General features: G+C 53.6%; 1 protein-coding gene across 5 annotated transcripts in view; it reads left to right on the top strand.

Moving 5' to 3' along the window:
• The window catches only part of CSF2RA (colony stimulating factor 2 receptor subunit alpha), a 31,045-nt gene extending 8,894 nt beyond the window's left edge, over positions 1-22,151 (top strand). Inside the window, exons 1-12 of one of the 5 annotated variants that reach the window (XM_043896257.1) lie at positions 178-349; positions 5,518-5,619; positions 6,831-6,973; positions 8,285-8,408; positions 9,563-9,689; positions 9,788-9,960; positions 10,375-10,508; positions 12,395-12,424; positions 12,958-13,093; positions 15,358-15,454; positions 19,521-19,602; positions 20,573-22,151. In XM_043896257.1, the coding sequence (XP_043752192.1) occupies positions 193-349; positions 5,518-5,619; positions 6,831-6,973; positions 8,285-8,408; positions 9,563-9,689; positions 9,788-9,960; positions 10,375-10,508; positions 12,395-12,424; positions 12,958-13,093; positions 15,358-15,454; positions 19,521-19,602; positions 20,573-20,668 (1,401 nt within the window). In that variant the 5' untranslated portion in view covers positions 178-192 and the 3' untranslated portion in view covers positions 20,669-22,151. Of the gene's footprint in view, positions 1-19; positions 350-5,517; positions 5,620-6,830; positions 6,974-8,284; positions 8,409-9,562; positions 9,690-9,787; positions 9,961-10,374; positions 10,509-12,394; positions 12,425-12,957; positions 13,094-15,357; positions 15,455-16,979; positions 18,547-19,520; positions 19,603-20,572 lie in introns of those variants that run through there. The other 4 variants (XM_043896256.1, XM_043896259.1, XM_043896260.1 and 1 more) reach the window with 4 other exon arrangements.
• Positions 22,152-23,112: the final 961 nt, after the last annotated feature.

The raw sequence follows: 23,112 nt of genomic DNA, 5'->3' as shown, positions 1-23,112 counted from the left end.
GGGTCGCACAGAGTCGGACACGACTGAGCAACTTCCACTCACGCACTCCCTGGCACGCCTAAAACCACGGTGAGCTCCACGGGCAAGCTCGTGCCAGGGTCCCCCTTGGACCGGCCTCCCGGTTAGCCAGCCCCCTCCGCAGGGCGTGTCCTGAATCCGAGAGACGGCGTCGGTCCCCTCCGCCCAGCCTACATGGTCTCAAAACTGAAATCTTTAAATGGGGAAAGAAAGCGCGGCCTGGTGACTTCCAAAACAAGAAGGGAAAGCGGGCGTGAAGAAGCAAAGGACGACTCGATTCCATTTATAGGCAGCAAAGCAGCAGAGTGGAGTCCACGCAGGCAGAAAGTGGGTGCGTGGTCAGAGGGGGTGGAGGCTGCCGGCTCTTGGGGACAGGTCTCCCTCGAGGAGATGGGAAGGTTCTGCAACCAGGCTTGGCGGATGTGCGGGGTGTCACTGCCTTGCATGAGGGGGCTTCCCGGGTGGCTCAGCTGGTAAAGAATCGGTCTGCCGATGCAGGAGACGCGGGTTCCATACCCGGTTCGGGAAGATCCCCTGGAGCAGGAAATGGCAACCCACTCCAGTGTTCTTGCCTGGAGAATCCCCGTGGACAGAGGAGCCTGGTGGGCTACAGCCCATGGGGTCGCAGAGAGTTGGACACGACTTGGCGACTGAACGTACAGGCTTGCATCCCGTGTGAATTTAGCCTGAATTCCAAAGAAAAGGGGCAAAATTAAGTGAAACAGCGATAAGATTTCTGTGGGTTTCGGTCTTCTGACCACTTCTGTGAGGCTCCTAGAAGTGCTTCACAGGATGGGAGTGACAATTAAACCAGGGATTGGCTGAATGAGATACATCATGTCGTTGTTCAGTTGCTCAGTCATGTCTGACTCTCTGCGACCCCGTGGACTGCAGCACGCCAGGCCTCCCTGTCCATCACCATCTCCCAGACTTTGCTCAAACCCACGTCCATCGAGTCGGTGATGCCATCCAACCGTCTCATCCTCTGCCGTCCCCTTCTCCTCCCGCCTTCAATCTTTCCCAGCATCTGAGTCTTTCCCAATGAGTCAGCTCTTCGCATCGGGTGGTCAGAGTATTAGAACTTCAGCTTCAGCATCAGTCTTTCCAATGAATATTCAGGGTTGATTTCCTTTCGGATGGACTGGTTGGATCTCCTTGCAGTCCAAGGGACTCTCAAGAGCCTTCCCCAGTGCTAGGATACATCACACTCATTGCAGAGTCTCCTTCGGAGATTTCCTCACAATCCTTGACCAAGAGCCGGGGTCTGCGTTGAACTGATTATTTGAAGCGAGCAGCTTCTGGGGCTGGATTTCTGAGTCCCTTTGTGGTACATGAGAACTCTCTTTTTCGGTCAGGGTTACAGCAGTTTCTGGTTTTTGCTCCATCACGATGAGCAGGAAGCCGATGGGAGTTCAATGCACAGGAAGTTAGTGGGGAAGTTGGGGTGAAGGGTGTTGATGAGTCCGGTGGGGGGGGTGACTCGTGGGTAATCCCCTCCGCGTGTCCACCCCCGCTGCCGACCCAGAGGCCAGTACAACGCTATGCCCCTCGGAGGAGAAAGCGGGACTCAGGGGGCTTGGTAAGACAGGTGCTGCCATCACTGAGGAGATGGGGAGATGGGTCAGGCTGTGGTCCCCTCCCCCCCAACCCCCGTCTCCCGTTAAGCAAAGCTCAGACCACAGACATTTCGCAAATTGCAGATGTGAAAATCCAGGCGTGCAGCAAGAGCCGTGGGTGTGTGTTGATTGAGGAAGGTCCTCTCTGAGAGGTTCCAGGGTGCAGTGGGCAGACAACCACACCCCCTCCCCACTGCAGGAAAACAGCCTCCCCCGGAGGGGCTCAGACAGCAGACCCCAGAGAAAGACGAAGTCTGCGTGGGGCGGGGTCATGGGGTGGGTCCCTGAGATGGGGGAACAGGAGATGACGGTCAGGTGGGAAAGTTGGAACGGTTCTGGTGGGTGGTTTGGTTTCGTTTTGTTTTTTACCCCTCTGTGATGGCAAGTGAGGTTCCCTGGGGGGAACGGGGTAGAGGGTGTTGCGGCGGGGGGCAGGAATCTGAGGCTGGGTGCTTGTCCCCAGGAGTGCTGGCGGACAGGTGTCCCTGTCCTTAAGGGGGGAGGGTGCTTGCGGTCCTCCGTCCTCGGCATCCGGCCCGGAGGACCTGGTGAAAATGCAGACGGTCTGAATGAGTCTGAGAAGAGAAGGCAAGGAAGTGGGCAGAGGCGGGTGGGTATCTGTAAACAGCAGAGTTAAACATAGGAGGCCCAGGGGACTTGTTAGCAGAGACGCTGAGGGTGTCGGGGGTGGGGGGTGGGTGGGAGCTCATCCCGTGGCTCAGCGGTTACAAAAATAAAATCTGCTTGCAAGACAGAAGATGCAGGGAACGCCGTAGGTTCGATCCCTGGGTTGGGAGGATGCCTTCGAGGAGGGCATGGCAACCCACTCCAGTATTCTTGCCTGCAGAATCCCACGGACAGAGGAGCCTGGCGGGGCTGCAGTCCGTGGGGTCGCAAAGTCAGACTCACTACTGACCAGGAGGAGGGCCTGGTCTGGAGTCTGTGCGGGGTCAGCAGACTGCGACCGTCACGAACGTGCCTCCGAGACGTGACCCAGGGGGACTGGGTGAGCGAGGGCAGCTGGGGTTCAGGGACGTGGGGGCGTCTTTCCCGGTGGAGAAGCCCACAGGAGCCAGGAGGCTCCCCCCGTGGAGACCCCCGTGTCGCCAGAGGGGAGACGCGGGCCAAGAATGGGATGCCGTGCGGAATGTGCGCCGGCCGTCTGCGGCTGGTGGGTCCCTCAAGGGGGTCCGAGCGCCTGGGTGGAGGGTGGACGAAGCCCCCTGGCTGGGGACTGGAGCCTGAAGGCTCTGAACTGGACGTGCGTCCGAGATGCAAGGTCCTCGGAGCGGAGCGGAGCTACGGCTGAGTGGAGAGGTGGAAGACGGTCTGTGAGGACCAGAGGGAGGAAGAGGAAGATGGAAGGAGACAGGAATGATGCAGGGATGCACGGATGGGGAGAAAAGGAAGGGAGAGATACAGGGAAACAGGCAAGGAGGAACAAAGATCAGAGGAAAAAAAAAGCATGTCATTTCTCACGGCAACCCCCAGGAAAGGAACTCCCCAAGAGACAGAAAGCCACCTTGAGACCGGTAGACTCCAAAAACCCAAGCGCATGATCGAAAATTCGACCGTGCCTGGTAAAATAGAGACAGGTAGGGGGGAACCCTCTGGAAAAAGATACAGGGTCCAGAGGGTGGGATTCCCGGGAGCAGGAGATGAGGAGGGGGTCTGCTAGATCGGAGCTCGAGACAAATGGAGATTTGCACCGTACGCAAATGTAAAGGCACATTGCAAGTGACAGCAATACCGGAAAGGAATCACTCTGACCAGAATCAGCTGGGTCTGATTTTTGGTGGCCCCGTGGACCATAGCCCCGCCAGGCTCCTCTGTCCGTGGGAGGGATTCTTCAGACGAGAATGCTGGAACGGGTTGCCGTGCCCTCCTCCAGGGGATCTTCCTGGCCCGGGAATCGAAACCGAGTCTCCTGCGTTGGCAGGCGGGCCCTTCACCATCTGAGCCACTGGGGAAGCTCAACTAAAAAACACCGCTAGGGAAACGGTGGGCACGTCCACAGATGCCACCCCAAACCCAGCTGGACGATCAGCTGTTTTCTGTGGAGTGTGGCTTTGTGGGGGATAGAGCACGGTACCTTTGTAGTTTTGTTTTTTTTTTAAGTTTGATCTTTTAATTTTATATTTTTCGCCCGAGATGTGCGGCATGTGAGATCTTAGTTCCCCAGCCAGCGATGGAACCCGAGCCTCCCGCATGGGAAGCTCTCCATCTTAACATCTGGACCACCAGGGAAGCCCCTACATTTTTTGTTTAATGTTATTTGAGTTTATTTGTCTGGGGCGAGTGTAGGTTTGCAGAAACATGAGGTTTGGAAAGTGTTGGGAATTCCTGTGTACCCACTTCCCCCTAGAGTTAGTTCCGCAACGGCGGACACCAAGCGTCAGTGTGGAACGTCTCTTGCAATTGATGGAGCAAGTTTGACGCTATATTCTTGACTCAAAGTCATAATTTGCATTAGGGGGTCACTCCAATACTTTGGCTGCCGGATGCGAAGGGCTGAGTCATTGGAAAACACCCTGATGCTGGGAAAGATTGAGGGCGGGAGCAGAAGGGGACGGCAGAGGATGAGATGGTTGGATGGCATCACCGACTCCATGGACGTGAGTTTGAGTAAACTCCGGGAGTTGGTGATGGACAGGGAGGCCCGGCGTGCTGCAGTCCATGGGGTCGCAAAGAGTCGGACACGACTGAGCAACTGAACTGAACGGAACTGAACTTGCTGTTGGACGTTCTAGGGGTTTGGACAAATGTGTGATGGCATGTATCCGTCATTAGAGCAGAATATTTCCACTGCCCTAAAAGTTTCCTGTCCTGCACCTGTTCATCCCTCCTGTTCTCATAACCCCTGACAACCACTGATGCTTTTTCTGTATCCACTGTTGGGGTTCACTCACTTACTCGTGTCTGACTCTTCGAGACTCCGTGGGCTGAAGCCCGCCAGGCCTCCCTGTCCTTCACCATCTCCTGGAGTTTGTTCAGACTCATCTCCACCGTCTTCTGGAGTTTGTTCAAATTCATGTCCATTGAGTCAATGATGCCATCCAACCATCTCTTCCTCTGTCGTCCCCTTCTGCTCCCGCCTTCAATCTTTCCCAGCATCAGGGTCTTTTCCAGTGAGTCAGCTCTTTGCATCAGGTGGCCTGAGTATTGGAGCTTCAGCTTCAGCATCAGTCCTTCCAATGAATATTCAGGACTGATTTCCTTTAGGACGGACTGGTTGGATCTCCTTGCAGTCCAACGGACTCTCAATAGGATTCTCCACCACCACAGTTTGAAAGCATCGATTCTTTTGCGCTCAGCTATAGTTTTACCTTTTCCAGAAAGTCATAGAACTGGAATCATGCACTCTGTGTGTGCTAACTCACTCAGTCATGCCCGACTCTTTGGGACCCCATGGGCTATAGCCCGCCAGACTCCTCCGTCCATGGGATTCTCCGGGCAAGAATAATGGAGTCCGTTGCCATTCCCTTCTCCAGGGGACCTTCCCAACCCAGGGATCAAACCAGGATCTCTTAAGTCTCCTGTGTTGGCAGGCAGATTCTCTGCCACCTGGGAAGCCCATGCACTTTGAACCCTCTTTCAAATTGTCTATTTAGTTAATTTATTTTTTTGGCTGCATCATATACCCTGGGGGATCTTAGTACAGCGACCAAGGATTGAAATCACGGCCTCCGGCGTTGGGAGGGTGGAGTCTTAACCACTGTAAGCCAGTGACCCAGGATGCTGGCTAGGCACATTGTCGATGCTGACCACCACCCTGGAGAGAGTCCTGTGGTTTCCTTTTTTTTTTTTCCCCCATCTCCCTGGGGAAACATCACTGGTGTCCGCATCAAGACTCCCACGAAGGCTGGTTTTTCTCTCCCTGCAGAGCTTCTGCGCCGTCCGGGAAGCCCCGCGAGTCTCCTGGCCGTGATTGTCCTCCTGGCCGTGGTGCTCGACTCTGCCTGGCTCCTCACCCAGGAGCAGCAGGGTGAGTATGTGAACATGCCTGACCTCTTTCTGCCTCCCCCGTTCCCCGGACCCCAGCTTCTGAGACACGTGCCTATCAGTTCAGCTCAGTCGCTCAGTCGTGGCTGATTCTTTGCGACCCCATGGACCGCAGCACGCCAGGCCTCCTTGTCCATCACCAACTCCTGGAGCTTACTCAAATTCACGTCCAGGGAGTCGGTGATGCCATCCGACCATCTCATCCTCTGTCGTCCCCTTCTCCTCCTGCCCTCAATCTTTCCCAGCATCAGGGTCTTTCCTAATGAGTCGATTCTCCGCATCAGGTGGCCAAATGATTGGAGTTTCAGCTTCAGCATCGGTCCTTCCAATGAATACTCAGGACTGTTCTCCTTTAGGATGGACTTGTCTGATCTCCTTGCAGTCCAAGGCACCCTTAAGAGTCTTTTGCAACACCTCAGCTCAAAAGCATCAGTTCTTCGGAGCTCAGCTTTCTGTATGGTCCAACTCTCACATCCGTACATGACCACTGGGAAAGCCATAGCTTTGACCAGACGGACCTTTGTTGGCATGACTGTGGGCGTGGCCATGCCTACGACTGTGTCTAATTTCATGATTTTCCTTCTATTCCGAAGTCTGCCGGGGTTATAACTCCTGTTGTGTTCACCCCTTGTGGTTATGTGAATAGTCCCGCACCCATCCTGCAGACCCAGGTGCCCGTGACGAGATGGGAGTAGATAGCCTCCGCTCCTTCTCACGTGGTTGGTCTTCATTTATTTTCGTGGTAGACGTCTCCCCTTGGCCTGCCCTGGTGGCTCAGAGGTGAAGAATCTCTCTGCAGTGCAGGAGACGCGGGTTCCATCCTTGGGTTGGGAAGAACCTCCCCCCTGCCCGCCCAGAGGAGGGCATGGCAACCCACTGCCATATTCTTGCCTGGAGCATCCCACGGACAGAGGAGCCTGGCGGGCTACAGTCCAGGGGGTCACAAAGAGTCGGAAATGGCTTAGAGACTGTAAAACAACAACAGAAACATCCTTCCACTTGGAGAAAGGGGCAGGAAGCAGAGACGGGACAGACAGTAGGGGACAAAGAGGATTTGACAAGAGGTGGTAGGTTGACAGTTGACCCCCAAGAACGCCGATCCTTGCTTGCAAGACCTGAGACGAATTGCTTAAGTGGGCATGGAGTTGGGAAAGGGGGAGTTTTTTTTTTGATTCCTGAGGTCATGTCTTCCAGATCTTCCAACCGTGAAGCCAAACTCCAGCCTCAATGTGAAGTTCGACCCAAAGACGACGAGGCTGACTTGGGACTGCAAGGAGAACACCACGTATGGGGAATGCGTGTTGATTCACAAGGAGAAGGGGCGGATTAAGAAAAAGGTGAGGCGGTGTGGGCAATGAGCTTGAAGAAACTCGGGGAGATGGTGAAGGACAAGGGGACCCTGGCGTGCTGCAGTCCATGGGGTCGCAAAGAGTCAGACTGAGGGGCTGACCAGCACCAAGGAGGTAGATTGGACCGGCCCCGTGGCTATCCTTTGTAGAGCTCGCATCAAGCGCGGGAGACAAAAACGCAAGCGTGGCTGGGGATGCATCGAGGAAGTCATGGTTCGAGGTTCACCGGGGAAGTGACCCTCATGTCCAAGATGTTTTCAGTAGGCTGACTCTCCTTGCGGGGAGAGCCACGTTCCTTGGCTTCGTCGGTCCACATGCTAGACTTGATCCTGAGAAAGAAACAGCATTCGCTCCGCCTGTTACGTGGAAACAGACTGACTTGGATATAGTGTCAGGATGCCGTCCGTGAGGGAATGATGACTATGAGATGAGACAAGAAAAGTCAATCCCGTAGAAGAGGGTGTGGGGACTTGCCTGCTGGTTTAAGACTTTGAGCTTCCAGTGGAGGGGTTGCGGGTTCAGTCCCTGGTCGGGGAACAAAGATTCCCACAGCCTGCATGCTGTGGCCAAAAACACATGCGGGGGGCGTGAGGTTCCAGAGAAAGGTCAAGCGGTGAGGGCGCAAAGAGCGGTCCAGCCTGCGTCCCTTGGGAGTTTCGTGAGAAACAGAGGCTCCCAGACCTCACCTGGGACTTGTGTTACCAGACTGTGCATTTTTACAAGATCCCTGGTGAGTTCCAGGTGGGTTCGGAGGGATGTTTAAGAGGGAGGGGACGTATGTATACTTCCAGCTGATTCACGGTGTTGCAGCAAAAATTAACAGAGCCTTGTGAAGCCATTACGTGCATGTCCCTTCAGTCATTTCTGACTGTTTGCGACCCCATGGACTGTAGCCCCGCCAGGCTCCTGGGACCATGGGATTCTCCAGGCAAGAATACTGGAGTGGGTGGCCATGCCCTCCTCCAGAGGATCTTTCCCATCCGAGGGATGGAACCCATGTCTCTTGCATCACCTGCATTGCAGATAAATTCTTTACCCACTGAGCCACCTGGGAAGCCCAAAGCAATTAAAACTCCAATTAAAAATAATTTTCATTTTTTTAAAAAGGTGAGCTCTGAACACGGACTTTCTGAGCCTTGCTAGTTAGTGGGCCTCTTCTCAAAGAAGGTACCTGGGGCGAGATTTCACACAGGGAGGTGAACGTCGTGACGGGGGTCAGTGTAGGAGCAGATAGCGTTTGAGGATGAGAGGAAAGAAGACAGGTTCTTCGTAACCCACTGGCTGGTTGCATCTCTTCAGGTCAAAGACAACGAATGTCACTGCACATTTCCAGACTGTTCTCTCCACGGGGGAGTCACGCTCACCGTCCAAGTAAATGTCAACCAGAGACGGCTTTCAGAAAGGCTGGTCTACAGTAACCCAGGTAGGGAAAACACGGCGGGTGACCCTTCTGCTCCCCACGAGCATTCAGAGTCCACCGTCCCACCTTTTTCAGCTTCACGGAGATGTGTTTGACGCACAGCAGTTGTGTATCTCTGAGGATTTTTTGGGCTTTGTCATTTCGGTGTTTTTGGTTCTGGCGGTCCTCTGCGGCTTGTGGAATCTGACGTCCCTGACCGGGGATTGAACCCAGGCCCACAGCAGTGAAACTGCAGAGCCCTAACCACTGGGCAGCCAGGGAATTCCCACATGTGCCGTTTTCAATGTCTACGCGCTCCGCGAAACGATGACCGCAAACGAGCTGTTAAGGCATCTATTCGGTCGCGTCTGTTCTTGTTGGTTGCTTGGTTGGTTTGGGTATTTTTTGTGGCGAGAACCCTGAAGGGATCTTCCCTCTTCAGTTCAGTTTGGTCTGACTCTGTCACCCCATGGACTGCAGCACGTCAGGCCTCCACTGTCCATCACCAACTCCCAGAGCTTGCTCAAACTCATGTCCATCGAGTCGGTGATGCCATCTAACCATCTCATCCTCTGCCGTCCCCTTCTCCTCCCGCCTTCAATCTTTCCCAGCATCAGGGGCTTTTCCAGTGAGTCAGCTCTTCGCATCAGGTGGCCAAAGGATTGAAGTTTTAGTTTCAGCATCAGTCCTTCCAATGAATATTCAGGACGGATTTCCTTTCGGATGGACTGGTTAGATCTCCTTGCTGTCCAAGGGACTCTCAAGAGTCTTCTCCAACACCGCAGTTCAAAAGCATCAATTCTTCTGCGCTCAGCTTTCTTGATAATCCAACTCTCACATCCATACATGACCACTGGAAAAACCATAGCCTTGACTAGACGGACCTTGGTTGGCAAAGTAATGTCTCTGCTTTTTAATATGCAGCCTAGGTTGGTCATAGCTTTTCTTCCTTTGAGCAAGCGTCTTTTAATTTCATTTCTTTTCTCTTAGGGAATTTCAAGTGGACAATGCAGTATTGTCAACTGTATCCATCACCTTGTGTGTTAGATCCCTGGAACTTATTCTTCTGTTTTTCGGGAAGAGCCTGAGAAGGACCGGTATTGATTCTTCTTTGAACCATGAAGCCAACGGGTCCATCCCCGTTTAAACGTCATTGTTTTGTTTCTGTCCCTTCCCAGGTAGGGAGGGCACAGCTGCCCGAAACTTCTCCTGTGTCATCTACGACGCGGATTTCATGAACTGCAGCTGGGCCAAGGGCCGAGCGGCCCCCGACGACGTGCAGTATTTTTTGTACACGCGATCAAAGTAAGTGTCGACCTCACATAGACCACCCTGAGAGATAGGTGCTATGCAGAAGCGAAAACTGCCCTGACGGTTCTCTGAACGTTTTGGGGATCTCACAGGAAAAGAATCGAAAGGGAATGTCCTCATTACCTGAAAGACTCGGGGACCCACGTGGGATGTCACCTCCGAGACCTCTCGGGGTTAACGTCGTACGGTTACTTCCTGGTTAACGGCACCAGCCAAGAAACAGGAATCCAGTTCTTCGACTCGCTTTTGCTGTTAAAGGAAATAGGTGAGAACAACCACCCGGAATTTAAAAGCACCGGTTAGTTTGACGTGACAGAATTTGTGTAGGCATCTGCGTTGAGGTTCCCGGAGACGCTATAACTAATGACCACAGACTGGGAGGCTGCAAAGAACGGAAATGTTTTGCCCCAGGGTTCTGGAGGTCAGAAATCGTGGTCCCTTTTTGGAGCATCTGAAAGAACACCCGCTCCCACGTCTGAATGCTCGCTCCTGGTGAGAGCCAGCAGCAGCCCTTGCTTCCAGACGAGTTATTGCAGGCTCGGAACCTGCTCCCTCCTCCTGGTGAAATCGGGAGCTCCTGTTCCTGTCGGGATGGCAGAAACGGGTCTCCCCTCCGTGGTCCAGGGGAGGCATTCCGCATCACAGGTGTCTCCGGGGGGTGGGGGGGGGTCTCTTACAGAGCAGTACAACGCTCCCGACAATATCACCGTCCGCTGCAACGAGTCCCACTGCCTCATCCGCTGGGAACAGCCCAGGACCCGGCAGCCTCGGTCCAACATGGAGTTCCAGTACCAGCTGGACATCCAGAGATGGGTGAGCGGACTCGGCTCCGAGCAGGGCAGTGAGCCTCAGTGAGCCTGGCAGGCAGCCCCGCCGCCCGACACCCAAGAGGGTGCGGAAGGGGTGGGCGTCGGGGGAGATCCAGGGTCCGCTCCAAGGCCAGCTGGACCCCGTGTAGACGCGGGTGAGCCCTCGGAAACCTGGCTGCCCAGACCCAGCGTAGAGAAGAAAGCAGGATCCCACTACTGTATGTCCCCGGGGACCCATTGGACTAGAGGCCTCTAGTTCAAGTCCAACGGGACCCAGCGTGGACACGGGTGAGGCCACGGAAGCCTGTCTGTCCAGCCCCAGTGTAGATAAGAAGCAGGATCCATCTACTGCAGGTCCACGGGGACCCACGTTAAGACAAGAGCCCGCTACTCATGGTCATCTGGACCCAGTGTAGATAGGAAGGAACCCTTTTCCTATGACCTCCGGAACCCACGCGGGCGAGGAAGATGCTCTCCTTCTGCACCTGAATCCAGTATAGACAAGCAAGAACGCTCATTCTCTTCCACCGGGACCCAGTGTAGACATGACACCCTCCTCACGTCCCCCTGACCCCGTGTAGACATGACTCACCCACCTCACGTCCCCCTGACCCAGTGTAGACATGACACCCTGCTCACAACCCCCTGACCCAGTGTAGACATGACTCACCCTCCTCACATCCCCCTGACCCAGTGTAGACATGACTCACCACCTCACGTCCCCCTGACCCAGTGTAGACATGACACCCTCCTCACGTCCCCCTGACCCAGTGTAGACATGACACCCTACTCATGTCCCCCTGACCCAGTGTAGACATGACTCACCCTCCTCACGTCCCCCTGACGCAGTGTAGACATGACACCCTACTCACGTCCCCCTGACCCAGTGTAGACATGACACCCTCCTCACATCCCCCTGACCCCGTGTAGACATGACTCACCCTCACATCCCCCTGACCCAGTGTAGACATGACTCACCCTCCTCACGTCCCCCTGACCCAGTGTAGACGTGACTCACCCTCCTCACGTCCCCCTGACCCAGTGTAGACATGACACCCTCCTCACGTCCCCCTGACCCAGTGTAGACATGACTCACCCTCACATCCCCCTGACCCAGTGTAGACATGACTCACCCTCCTCACGTCCCCCTGACCCAGTGTAGACATGACTCACCCTCCTCACGTCCCCCTGACCCAGTGTAGACATGACACCCTCCTCACGTCCCCCTGACCCAGTGTAGACATGACTCACCCTCCTCACGTCCCCCTGACCCCGTGTAGACATGACTCACCCTCCTCACGTCCCCCTGACCCAGTGTAGACATGACTTACCCTCCTCACGTCCCCCTGACCCAGTGTAGACATGACACCCTCCTCACGTCCCCCTGACCCAGTGTAGACATGACTCACCACCTCACGTCCCCCTGACCCAGTGTAGACATGACTCACCCTACTCACGTCCCCCTGACCCAGTGTAGACATGACACCCTCCTCACGTCCCCCTGACCCAGTGTAGACATGACTCACCACCTCACGTCCCCCTGACCCAGTGTAGACAGGGAGCATCCTCTCCTCACACCCTCCCATTCCTGGTGTAGACAGGTGGACCCTGTCCTCGAAGCCCATGTGGCTTCTTCATATGGTCCACCACCAGCCACGTTTCTATAGGAGCCGTGAACCAAGTCCACCCTCTGTCCTGTGGTCAGGTTCTTCCTTCTATTTGTGTCCACCTCCGGCATAGGGGAGGAATATAAGGAGCTCAACTGTTTCTTGGGCACTGACTGTTTTTTTTCTCTTGACTCCATGGAAAGGGGAGATGGGAGGAGATCTGTGAAAAACTTTCAAGATGGAGAGACGTAAATATTCTCTTTTGGTTTGTGTTTTTTTCTAGCATGATACCAGCAGCAGTAGAAATCAACCGGTGAGTCCGACCCTGACCCTAAATATCCGCTTGCAGTTCAGTCTTGTGTGTCCGTAGGCATGCCTAGTGGCTTCAGTTCTGTCCGACTCTCTGTGACTACATGGACTGCAGCCCACCAGCCTCCGCTGTCCATGGGATTCTCCAGGCCAGAACACTGGAGTGGGTTGCCATGCAACCTCCTCTATCCGATGAGGAAGTTGAACTTGGTCCTCTGAACATCCTTTGCGGGGCCATGACCCGTCTGTGGGTCTGTCCACATCCTCCACAGTTCCTCAACTATCGCTTCATCTGTACTGAACGATCCCAGGATCCCCAGGAGTAGTCACTCAGAAAATTCAGGACAATCACCCATTCTCTTTATTTGTCTACGCATCTCTTTGCAGTATTCAGGACGCAAATTACAACATTCACACCCAGGTTGGGAGGGTGTGGGCTTGCATGTTTCTCTCCAGCTGGACAGCTGAAAAGACACCCTCCCCCCCAGTCTTTTTCTCAACACAGGTCACAAGTCTAACTTTCTGCTTTCTCCAAAGATTGTGGTTTTTGGTGACTCGGGGAATAGGTACAACTTTCCGAAACCGGGATCCAAAGCAAAACATACTGTGAAGATAAGGACAGCGGACGCCCGGAAGGCCCGCTGGGGTGCCTGGAGCCAGCCCGTTGAGTTCGGTAGGTGTCCCGAGACCATCCCCGGGCAGGTCCTGGCATGCTGAGTCCTTCTCTGAGCCATTCAGCGAAGCGTTCCCGTCCACGAGCCCATGGTGACATTTCCCCTGGCATCAGCAACACCCAGTCAGGGAAAGTGAAAATCATGCGGTCGTGCCTGACTCTCTGTGACCCCACGGACGGTAGCCCGCCAGGCTCCTCTGTCCATGGGATTCTCCTGGCAAGAATACTGGGGTGGGTTGCCATGCCCTCCTCCAGGGATCTTCCCCACCCAGAGCTTGAACCCAGGTCTCCTGCATTGCAGGCAGATTCTTTGCTGTCTGAGCCACCAGAGAAGCATTAATTTAAACTATGGGCCAAAAAGTAAAAATAAAAATTGACTTTTCCAGAATACAGTTCTAAAACAGACTTGACTCACCTCCACATGATTTTTTTGTTGTTGTTTGTTTCGCCTGCTATCTGTAACATGCAGTTTTGACAATTGATGTGTCGCTTAAAAGAAAAGATACTGCTTTGCCTAACAGCTCACATTTTATCTGTGTATACTGAGAAATATTGCAACAGTGAACGCGTCAATCAGGTTATAATCACTCAGAGTGAGAGTTTCTCACTGTGTTTTTGACTATTCACAGATGAAAAATGTGCCCTATTTAGGAAAATCATTTTAGAGAAGAAAATGGCAAACCACTCCAGTATTCTTGTCCGTGGGAAATCCCATGGACAGAGGAATTCTTAGTTGTGAATTGTAGCTCAGTTGGTAAAGAATCTGCCTGCAATGCAGGAGACCTGGGTTCGGTTCCTGGCCTGGGAAGATCCCCTGGAGAAGGGAACGGTGGTCTGCAGTCCATGGGGTCAGAAAGAGTCAGACACGACTGAGCGACTAATACAGACAGGGGAAAATAGTTTATTGTAAAGAGCACTTATTCTAAATGACACGTGAAATTAAACCTTAAGGATAGATGGGAGAGGACTTCTCCAGTGGTCCAGCGGGTAAGATCTGCCTTCCAATGCAGGGGATGTGTGTTGGATCCCTGGTTGGGGAGCTAAGACCTCACATGCCTTGAGGCAAAAAGACCTAAAAATGAAACAGAGGCCATAGGGAATTCCCTGGCGGTGCAGTGGCTGAGAGGCTGTGCTCCCAATGTTTAATCCCTGGTCATGGAACTAGATCCCACGTGCCGCAGCTAAGCCCCAGCACAGTCAAATAAAGGAATAAATATTAAAAGGAGAATTAATACTGTAGTAAATTCACCAAATGGGAGGGAATTTGGTTTACAACTGTTTGCCTAGAGCTGTTCATCCTATTCAACGATTCATGCTTTCTTCTGTCCATTTTTAGATTAAATGGTCTTTAGGTTGCTGTGTTCCAAGCGTGCTTTAGGTGCTTTGAATGTGGTGTTGGGTTCGTCTCTCATCTGTCATCCAGTCCCTTACTTTTGTCCGACTCTTAGCAACACCATGGACCGCAGCACGCCAGGCCTCCCTGTCCATCACTGTCTGCTGGAGTTTGCTTTAACTCATGTCCATCGAGTCGGTGATGCCATCCACCCGTCTCATCCTCTGTCGTCCCCTTCTCCTCCCGCCTTCAGTCTTTCCCAGCATCAGGGTCTTCTCAAATGAGTCAGCTCTTCGCATCAGGTGGTCAGAGGATTGGAGTTTCAGCTTCAGCATCAGTCCTTCCAATGAATATTCAGGACTGATCTCTTATAGGATGGACTGGTTGGATCTCCTTGCCGTCCAAGGGATTCTCTAGAGTCTTCTCCAACACCACAGTGCAAAAGCGTCTATTCTTTAGTGCTCAGCCTTCTTTATGGTCCAGCTCTCATATCCGTACATGAATACTGGGGAAACCCTAGCTTTGACTAGATGGACCTTTGTGGGCAACGTTCAGTCTATGGTCTCACAGACATTTTCTGTGAAAGCTCCGGGTTAGGGTACTCTCGTAGATTTCCCTTCTCCTTATGGGGCTTCTCTGCTGGCTCAGACGGTAAAGAATCCGCCTGCCATGCGGAAGACCTGGATCTGGTCCCTGCTTCGGGAAGATCCCCTGGAAAGAGGGCATGGCCTGGAGGATGCCCTGGTCAGAGGAGCCTGGTGGGCTACAGTCCACGGGGTCGCAAAGGGTAAGACATGGCAGAGGGGCTGACACTTTGGGTTTCGCCGGGCGTGCTTCCTCGCCGGTGAGCCCGTGAGCTGGCTGAGTGATGCCGGCTACTCCCGCTCCCTGGCGGGGTCCCCGGCATGTCCCCCGCCTCTGTCTTCCCCAGGCTCCGAAGAACCTGAGTCCAGCCTGGTGCACGTCTACATTCTGGTGGTCCTGGGGACTCTCGTCTGTGGCCTGACCCTCAGCTGCCTTTTCAAAAGGTAACCCCGGGGAGTCCCTGGCCGGCTAACCTCCATGGTCAGTGGAGAGGCCAGTGCCCGTTCTAGAGTCACCCCCCGCCGACCCCCCATCAGCTCACAAAGAGGAGAAGGCAGCCTGCAAACCCCCCAGGCGGTCCCAGCCGCCGTGTGGGTTTTCCGGAAGAAAATGTGTCTGGGGAGAACAGTGTTGACTTTAAAAAAAAATTTCACAGTGTGAATGTTGCGAGTGTAATGTTTTATTCTGAGGCAAAATTAGGACCGCAGGCTTCCCCCGCTGGCTCAGATGGTAAAGAATCCACCTGCAATGCGGGAGACCTGGGTTCAGTCCCTGGGTCGGGAAGATCCCCTGGAGGAGGGCATGGCAGTATTCTTACTGGAGGCCACTCCGGTGTTCTTGCCTGGAGAATCCCATGGACAGAGGAGCCTGGAGGGCTACAGCCCACGGGGTCGCAGAGAGTCGGACACGACTGAGCGGCTGAATGGACAAAGGAATGAATGAAGGATTGCGGCCCCGGCCACAGAGCCTCAGATCGCTCTGAGCAGCTGCTGCAAAGAGACAGGGAAGGCAGGTTGGCATATAAGTGGTTTTGCTGAAGGGGGCGGAGAAGGCAATGGCAGCCCACTCCAGTCCTCTTGCCTGGAGAATCCCATGGACGGAGGAGCCTGGTGGGCTGCAGTCCATGGGGTCGCGAAGAGTCAGACACGAGTGAGCGACTTCCCTTTCACTTTTCACTTTCATGCATTGGAGAAGGAAATGGCAGCCCACTCCAGTGTTCTTGCCTGGAGACTCCCGGGGACGGGGGAGCCTGGTGGGCTGCCGTCTACGGGGTCACACAGAGTCGGACACGGCTGAAGCGACTTAGCAGCAGCAGTAGCAGCTGAAGGGGGAGTTCACGCAATCAAGCATATATATTTTTTGCATAAGGTCTCTGCTAGTCCCGGGGAGCGGACATCACCATGAAGCATTTCAGTGCTTGTCTAGCTATGAGGAGATGCAAGCGTTGGGCTCATAAAACGGGCTCCTGAGAATATGTAACTATCTGCAGACCTGTCCTGCCAGTTTTTTGGGTTTTTTTTTTTTTCCTCCAGAGCACAGAGTGTCTCATCTCTGCTCTCCACCCCGAACTCCTTGGAGGGGAGGATTGAAGGTCGGCAGCTGCAGAAGCAGCTGGTTTAATGCTTGTAGAGGTAGATGAAGTTTCGAAAGCGTGAGTCGCTCAGTCGTGCCCGGCTCTCTGCGACCCCGTGGACTGGAGCCCGCCGGGCTCCTCTGTCCGTGGGATTCTCCAGGCAGGAATACTGGAGTGGCCTCCAGTAAGAATACTGCCGTGCCCTCCTCTAGGGGATCTTCCCGACCCAAGGGTCGGACCCACTTCTCCTGCACTGCAGGCGGATTCTTCAGCATCTGAGTCAGCAGGAAAGCCCCCTTACAGTTCAGCTGTGCTCCAAGGCCCGCCTTCTGCGTCTTTTGGAGCCTCTGGAATTCTCAGAATTCCCTACTCGACAGACTTCTGTTTTCCCACAGCGTGTTCTCAGCCACGGCCGCTGCAGCCAGCCTCCCCCACCACAGGACCCCTGCCAGCGTCTTTCCTGTGAGCTCAGCAATCAGGCAGGCTCTCTCAGATGCCCCGGAAGGAAGCCCGGCACGTGCAGAATACAGCTTGTGTGCTCTGCAAAGCCACGGGGAGACTTGGCTCACGGGGAGACCCTCCTGCAGGGCGTGTGGGTGTCCACTCGCGACGTCTCTGTCACCAGGCGACCTCCCGCCCGCGTCCCACTTGGGCGTCCTGGGCTCAGACTCCCCCCCCCCAACCCCGGAGACGAGGGGAGATCCTGAGCACCTGCTGCAAGGTGCTGCAAGGCATCGCGGTTCTCGGGACACGACCACGGGCTGTGGGGACGGGAACACATGTCATGTTTTAACACCGAGGACTGATCTTAAACAAAAGCCGTGTCACTTCTTGTGGCTGTCAGAGCCAGTGACCACAAGCTGGGGGGCTTAAAACCACAGACATCCGTCCTCCTGGAGCCCTGGGGACCAGATGTCTGCGGTCTAGGTGTCCCAGGCTCGATTCCCTCTGGAGGCTCCAGGGGAGGGTCCTCCCCGCCTCTTCCAGCTTCTGGGGGCCCCAGGCGTCCGTCCCTGGGCTGGTGGCTGCCTCCCTCCGGTCTCCGCCTCCGTCTCCACGTGGCTTCTCCGCTGTGTCCATGTCTCTCCTCTTCTGTGTCTTATAAGGACCCTGTCCCTGGGTTTAGGGCCACCCCCATCCAGGAGGACCTCATCTCAGACCCTCACTCCATCACTTCTGGAGAGACCCCTTTTCAAAGCAAGCTCCCTTTCCCGGGCTTCCCGGGACTGTGGAAGGACTGCCCACTGAAGGAGTCCAGTGGATCTTTGGGGCCACCGTTCCGCTCAGCACAGCGTCTTATGATGTCACAGGGTTGCCTCCTTCTCGTGAGAATAAAAATAACTGCCCAGGCGGTCGTTCAGCACCACTGAGACACTTGGGGACCGTGGAATAGCCCTGAAAATATGTGCCATCCGCAGAAAACTGGTCCGTCTGGAATCGTGGCCTTCAAGGCTGCATAAATCTCCCTGCCTTTTAACAGCAGAGAGTATGGATTCCTCCAGGCTGCTCAAGACTGGGCACACGGCATCACTGCCGTCTCTGCACCCGAGACAACGAATGTTCACCTCAGTTCAGTTCCGTCGCTCACTCCTGTCTGACTCTTTGCGACCCCATGGACCACAGCACGCCAGGCCTCCCTGTCCATCACCAACTCCCGGAGTTTACTCAGCCTCATCTCCATTGACTCAGTGATGCATCCAACCATCTCATCCTCCGTCGTCCCCTTCTCCTTCCTCCGTCAATGGTTTCTCTTCAAAGACAGTGAATGAAGGTTCTGGAGAGACTTTCCTGGGCATTTCCTAAGTACATCCGCACAGTCTATTTATATTCTCCACAGTCTAAGATTGCAAGCCGTCCTGTGATTTTTTTTTTAAGATTTTTTTTTTTTGGTGGATCATTATATTTTTTTTAATGTCTCTCCGTTTTTTTGTTTCTTTTTTTGGACTTTGAAATTTTTATTTTGTATTGGAGTATAGCTGATGAACAATGCGGTGATGGTTTCAGGTGGACAACAAAGGGACTCAGCCACACATACACACGCATCCATTCTCCCACAAACTCCCCTCCCATCCAGGCTGCCATGTGACATGGAGCAGACTTCCCTGGGCTGTCCAGCAGGTCCTTGCTGGTTCTCCATGTTAAATACAGCAGTGTGTCCATGTCCATCCCAGACTCCCTGGCTATCCCTTCCCCCGTCCTTCCCCCTGGTGACCATCAGGTTATTACAGAGTATTGAGCAGGGTTCCCTGGGCTGGCCAGCAGGTCCTTGCTGGTTCTCCATGTTAAACACAGCAGTGTGTCCATGTCCATCCCAGACTCCCTGATTATCCCTTCTCCCCATCTTCCCACCCCCTCATAACGATGAGTTGGTTTTGTAAGTCTGTGAATCTCTTCTTTCTGTTTTGTAAGTCACTTTGCATCATTTCTTTCCAGGTTTCTCATGTAAGGGAACTCACACGATATTTCTCCTCCTCTGTCTGAGTTACTTCACTCAGTACGACACTCTCTCGGTCCCCCCCAGTTGCTGCAGATGGCATTATTTCATTCTTTTTAACGGTTGCATACTATTCCATTGTGTTAATGTACCGTCATGTAGATCATTTTTTAAAGTCTTTACTGAATTGGTTACAACAGTGCTTCTGTTTTATTTATCTGTTTTTTTGTCTGCGAGGATTGTGGGATCATAGCTTCCTGACCAGGGATCGCATCAGCACCCCAGGGACTGAACCCACACCCCCTGCCTTGGAAGGTGAAGTCTTAACTCCTGGACTTCCAGGGGAAGTCTCCCTTTCTGAGAATCTTAAAGGAAACTGTTTGTGGAGACGTGAGTCCAGAGGGCGTGTTTGCACGTAATATTACAGTGCATCTCCTCTGGGAGGCAGGATAAAAACGTGGGCCTGTCGGTCTTTTCTTCATCTCGTGTCTCATCTCCGCAGGTTCGTCAGGACCCACAGGTTATTCCCTCCGGTTCCACAGATCAAAGATAAATTGAACGATAACCTTCCAGTCGACAACGAGGTATGTCCGGGGTGAGTGAGGCGGGGAGCCAGGATGGACAGGTGGGGAACGGTGAGCCCAGAATCTCATCTGTGCTCGGCCAGCGGGGTCCACAGGAGGAGGCTGGAAACCCGTGTCCTGCTCGCTGACTTTCTTCCAACGGGGTGGTTTTGTCTGTAAGCTGTGTCCGGGGAAATTAGCCGGGTCGTGGAGAAGGGGGAGGAGAGAAGTGGAAGATGGGGATGGCAGAAAGAGACAGGGACAGACTGAAAGGGGTCCAGCCAGATCTTCAGGGGGGCAGCACAAAGGATGAAAAAGGACAGCAGACAAGAGACGACCCCCAACCCCGTATGTAGGGCTTCCCTGGTGGCTCAGATAGTAAAAAAAAAAAAAAAAATCCAAATGCAATGAGGGAGCCCTGGGTTCAATTCCCTGGGTGGGGAAGATCCCCTGGAGGAGAGAATGGCAACCCACTCCAATATCCTTGCCTGGAGAATCCCGTGGACAGAGGAGCCTGGCAGGTTATGTACTCCATGGGGTCACAAAGAGTTGGACACAGCCGAGCGACTGACACTTTCACTTTCCAATGTGGGAAACCCTCCCCTCCACTTGGGTGCGCCTGTCAAGCCTGTCTTCTGGAGGCGCGGACTCTGTCTGCCTCCTCCACAGCCTGCCGTTGTATCAACCGGGTGTCGGCTTGCTCACCTGGGTCTCTGAGCCAGCCATCGTCCCTCTCACGGACACCGACTCAACGCCCTGGTGGGTTCCCGGGGAGGTCTAGGGCCCTGCAACACTCTCTTTCCAAGCTCTGAGCTCCGTGAGGTCCCAGCGAGTGTGGTACCCGAGTCTCAGATGTCCCTCCCCCAGCTCATCGGCCGACGACGAGCTCCCGCTCGGAAACCCGGCTCCCGTTTCTGCCTAAACCCTCCACGTCCGTGGCTCCCCCGGGGTCTCCTGGGGAGTTGACCTCCCTGCCTTTCTCCCCCATCAGATGCTATGGGAGAAGTTTACACAGGAAACGGGAAAAGATGACAAGGAAGAGGTCTTAACCGTGGAGAAAGTCTCAGAAGCCCCGGCGAAACTGTGAATTCCAGGCGTCTCCATACCCGGGACTTTCTAGAAACTGTCGACTTTTTTTTTTAATATATATTTTTTTTAACATTTCTTAAATGTTTTATTTACTGTTTCGAATGAAGCTTTTTTAAATTGTTGTGAGCATTTGTATACCATTCTTTTTGTTCTTTTAACGAGGCTTCCCAGGGAGTCAGTGGTAAAGCATTTGCCTGCCAATCTAAGAGACTCAGGTTCGATCCCTGGGTCGGGAAGATCCCCTGGAGGAGGGCATGGCAGCCCACTCCAGTATTCTTGCCTGGAGAATCCCGTGGACAGAGGAGCCTGGCCATCTAGAGTCTATGGGGTAATGAAGAGCCGAACATGAATGAGTGACTAAACAACATTTTTTTTTTTTACTCTAGAAGATAATGTCATGTTTTCCAAAGCTGCTTTTGTAGCTGGAGGGGTGGTTGGATGCCTGCAATTCTCAACACTTAATGCACCTCTCAGCGCCTCCTGGAACCCCATCCCTTCATCACAGGCACGTGTCTGGGCTGCCGGTGGCCACTGGTACTGGAACACCATCTCCCCTGCCTCTGCTGCTGCTGGCGGACAGAATACATCCTCCCTTTTTTTTTTTTTTCCTGTATCAGCCGCAGTTTAGAAAGAAATGAGTTTCCAGAGGCTTCTGCAACAGGACCTCCATGATGGGCTTGGCGTGGCGGGAATCTCTCCGTTAACAGTTCATACGGCCTCCTGTGTGATTCTGTGATGACCTTACCCCCGGGGCGGGCGGGTGGTCCAAGACCCAGTCTCCATCTCGGGATCCTGGCACTCATCACGGCTGTTAACCTCCTTGTGTCAGAGGCAGCCTGTTTATGGGTTCCGGGATTGAGGATGTCGTTGGGGATGTTATTCTGTCCACCACACGGGGAGGGCACGCAGACGTCCTTGGGGACATTTTTCTGTCCACCGCACGGCGCCCAGAAAGGGGAGCTTCGCTGAGCGGCTGTGATGGGAATCCGGAGCCATCCCCAGACCTGCAGATTCAAAGGCTCCTTCCCCCGACTCTCCCACCCCCTCATACATACATTCCTCCCGTTCCCCTGGAATTCTCCACCAAAACCAGCTGAGTCATATGCTTTTTGCACAAACCGGCAAAGCCTTTTTTTTTGTTTTTTTTTTAACTCCAGTCTTTTCGTGAGATTTGTGAGCCGTTTTAGCCAATTACCCAGCCCCACGGAGGGGGTCTTGGGAAGCCTGATTTATAAGCTGGTCGGTCAGAAGTCTGGGCTGCCTGGGACCACCCCAGGAAGGGTCTGAAAAGTCTGTGCGGTCACAAAGTCTGAAGAGGCTGGGATCGGAAGTCTTGGGGAGCCAGTTTTTCCTACTGGAAAATGACCCGGAAGCTGACAGACAGCCAGTTGAAAAAACGCATCGGGGCTAGAAATGATCTGGACACAACATCTGTGTAACTTTAACACGTGGATTTTACACAACTGAGGAAACGTGAGCTATTTGCGTCTGTTGGTCTGTTTCTGTTGGTACGCAAATTCCTTTTATGTTATTTTTTTAGATTCCAAAAGGATGGTTAACCAATGGGGAAGGAAGGTAGGGTTGGTGGGGCGGGGGTGGGGGGGGGCGGGATAATTTAGATGTTTGGGGTTAAAAGTGTGAAATGTAAATTGATTAATGGATATGAAGTGTTAGGCGTAGAATAGATAAGCAACAGAGATTTATGGTACACCTCGGGGAGTCAGATAATCATATTCGTTATCATGTCAGACACTATAATCAAAAGGGATCCGAAAAAAATTTCTGTCTGCATAAGTGAATCAGTTTGCTATAGACCAGAAACTAAGACAGTGTTCTAAGTCAGCTCTGTGCTCAGTCGCTGAGCTGTGTCCGACTCTCTGCGACCCCGTGGACTGCAGCCCGCCAGCTCCTCCGTCCATGGGATTCTCCAGGCAAGGATCCTGGAGTGGGTTGCCATGCCCTCCTCCAGGGGATCTTCCCCAGCATCAAACCTCTGTCTCCTTCATTGGCAGGTGGATTCTTTACCACTGAGCTACCTGGGAAACTATACGTTAAAATAAATAATAAAATAAAATAAAAAACTTAAAAAAAAAAAAGTCATTCTAGAGGCTTCGCAGGTGACTCCATGGCAAAGAATGTGCCTGCCAATGCAGGAGACATGGGTTCAATTCCTGGGTGGGGAGGATCCCCTGCAGAAGGAAATGGCAATCCGCACCAGGATTCTTGCCTGGAGAATCCCATGGACAGAGGAGCCTGGCGGGCTGCAGTCCACGGGGTCGCAGAGAGTCGGACACAACTCAGCGACTGAACAACAGCAAGAAGGTTATTCTAACGAGAAAAAGAAAGCAGTTCTTCAGCCGCACGCTCCCCGGCACTGAGGATCTGATGCCCCCAGCTCTCCTCCACATCCTGTCCCCCAAGAAGGGTCCCCTCCCAGGCTTG

Source organism: Cervus elaphus, chromosome X, assembly GCF_910594005.1.
Source record: "Cervus elaphus chromosome X, mCerEla1.1, whole genome shotgun sequence".
NCBI classification, from domain to species: Eukaryota; Metazoa; Chordata; class Mammalia; order Artiodactyla; family Cervidae; genus Cervus; species Cervus elaphus.
Note: the sequence above shows the minus strand (reverse complement) of the source record. Positions and strands in the feature narration are given on the sequence as shown.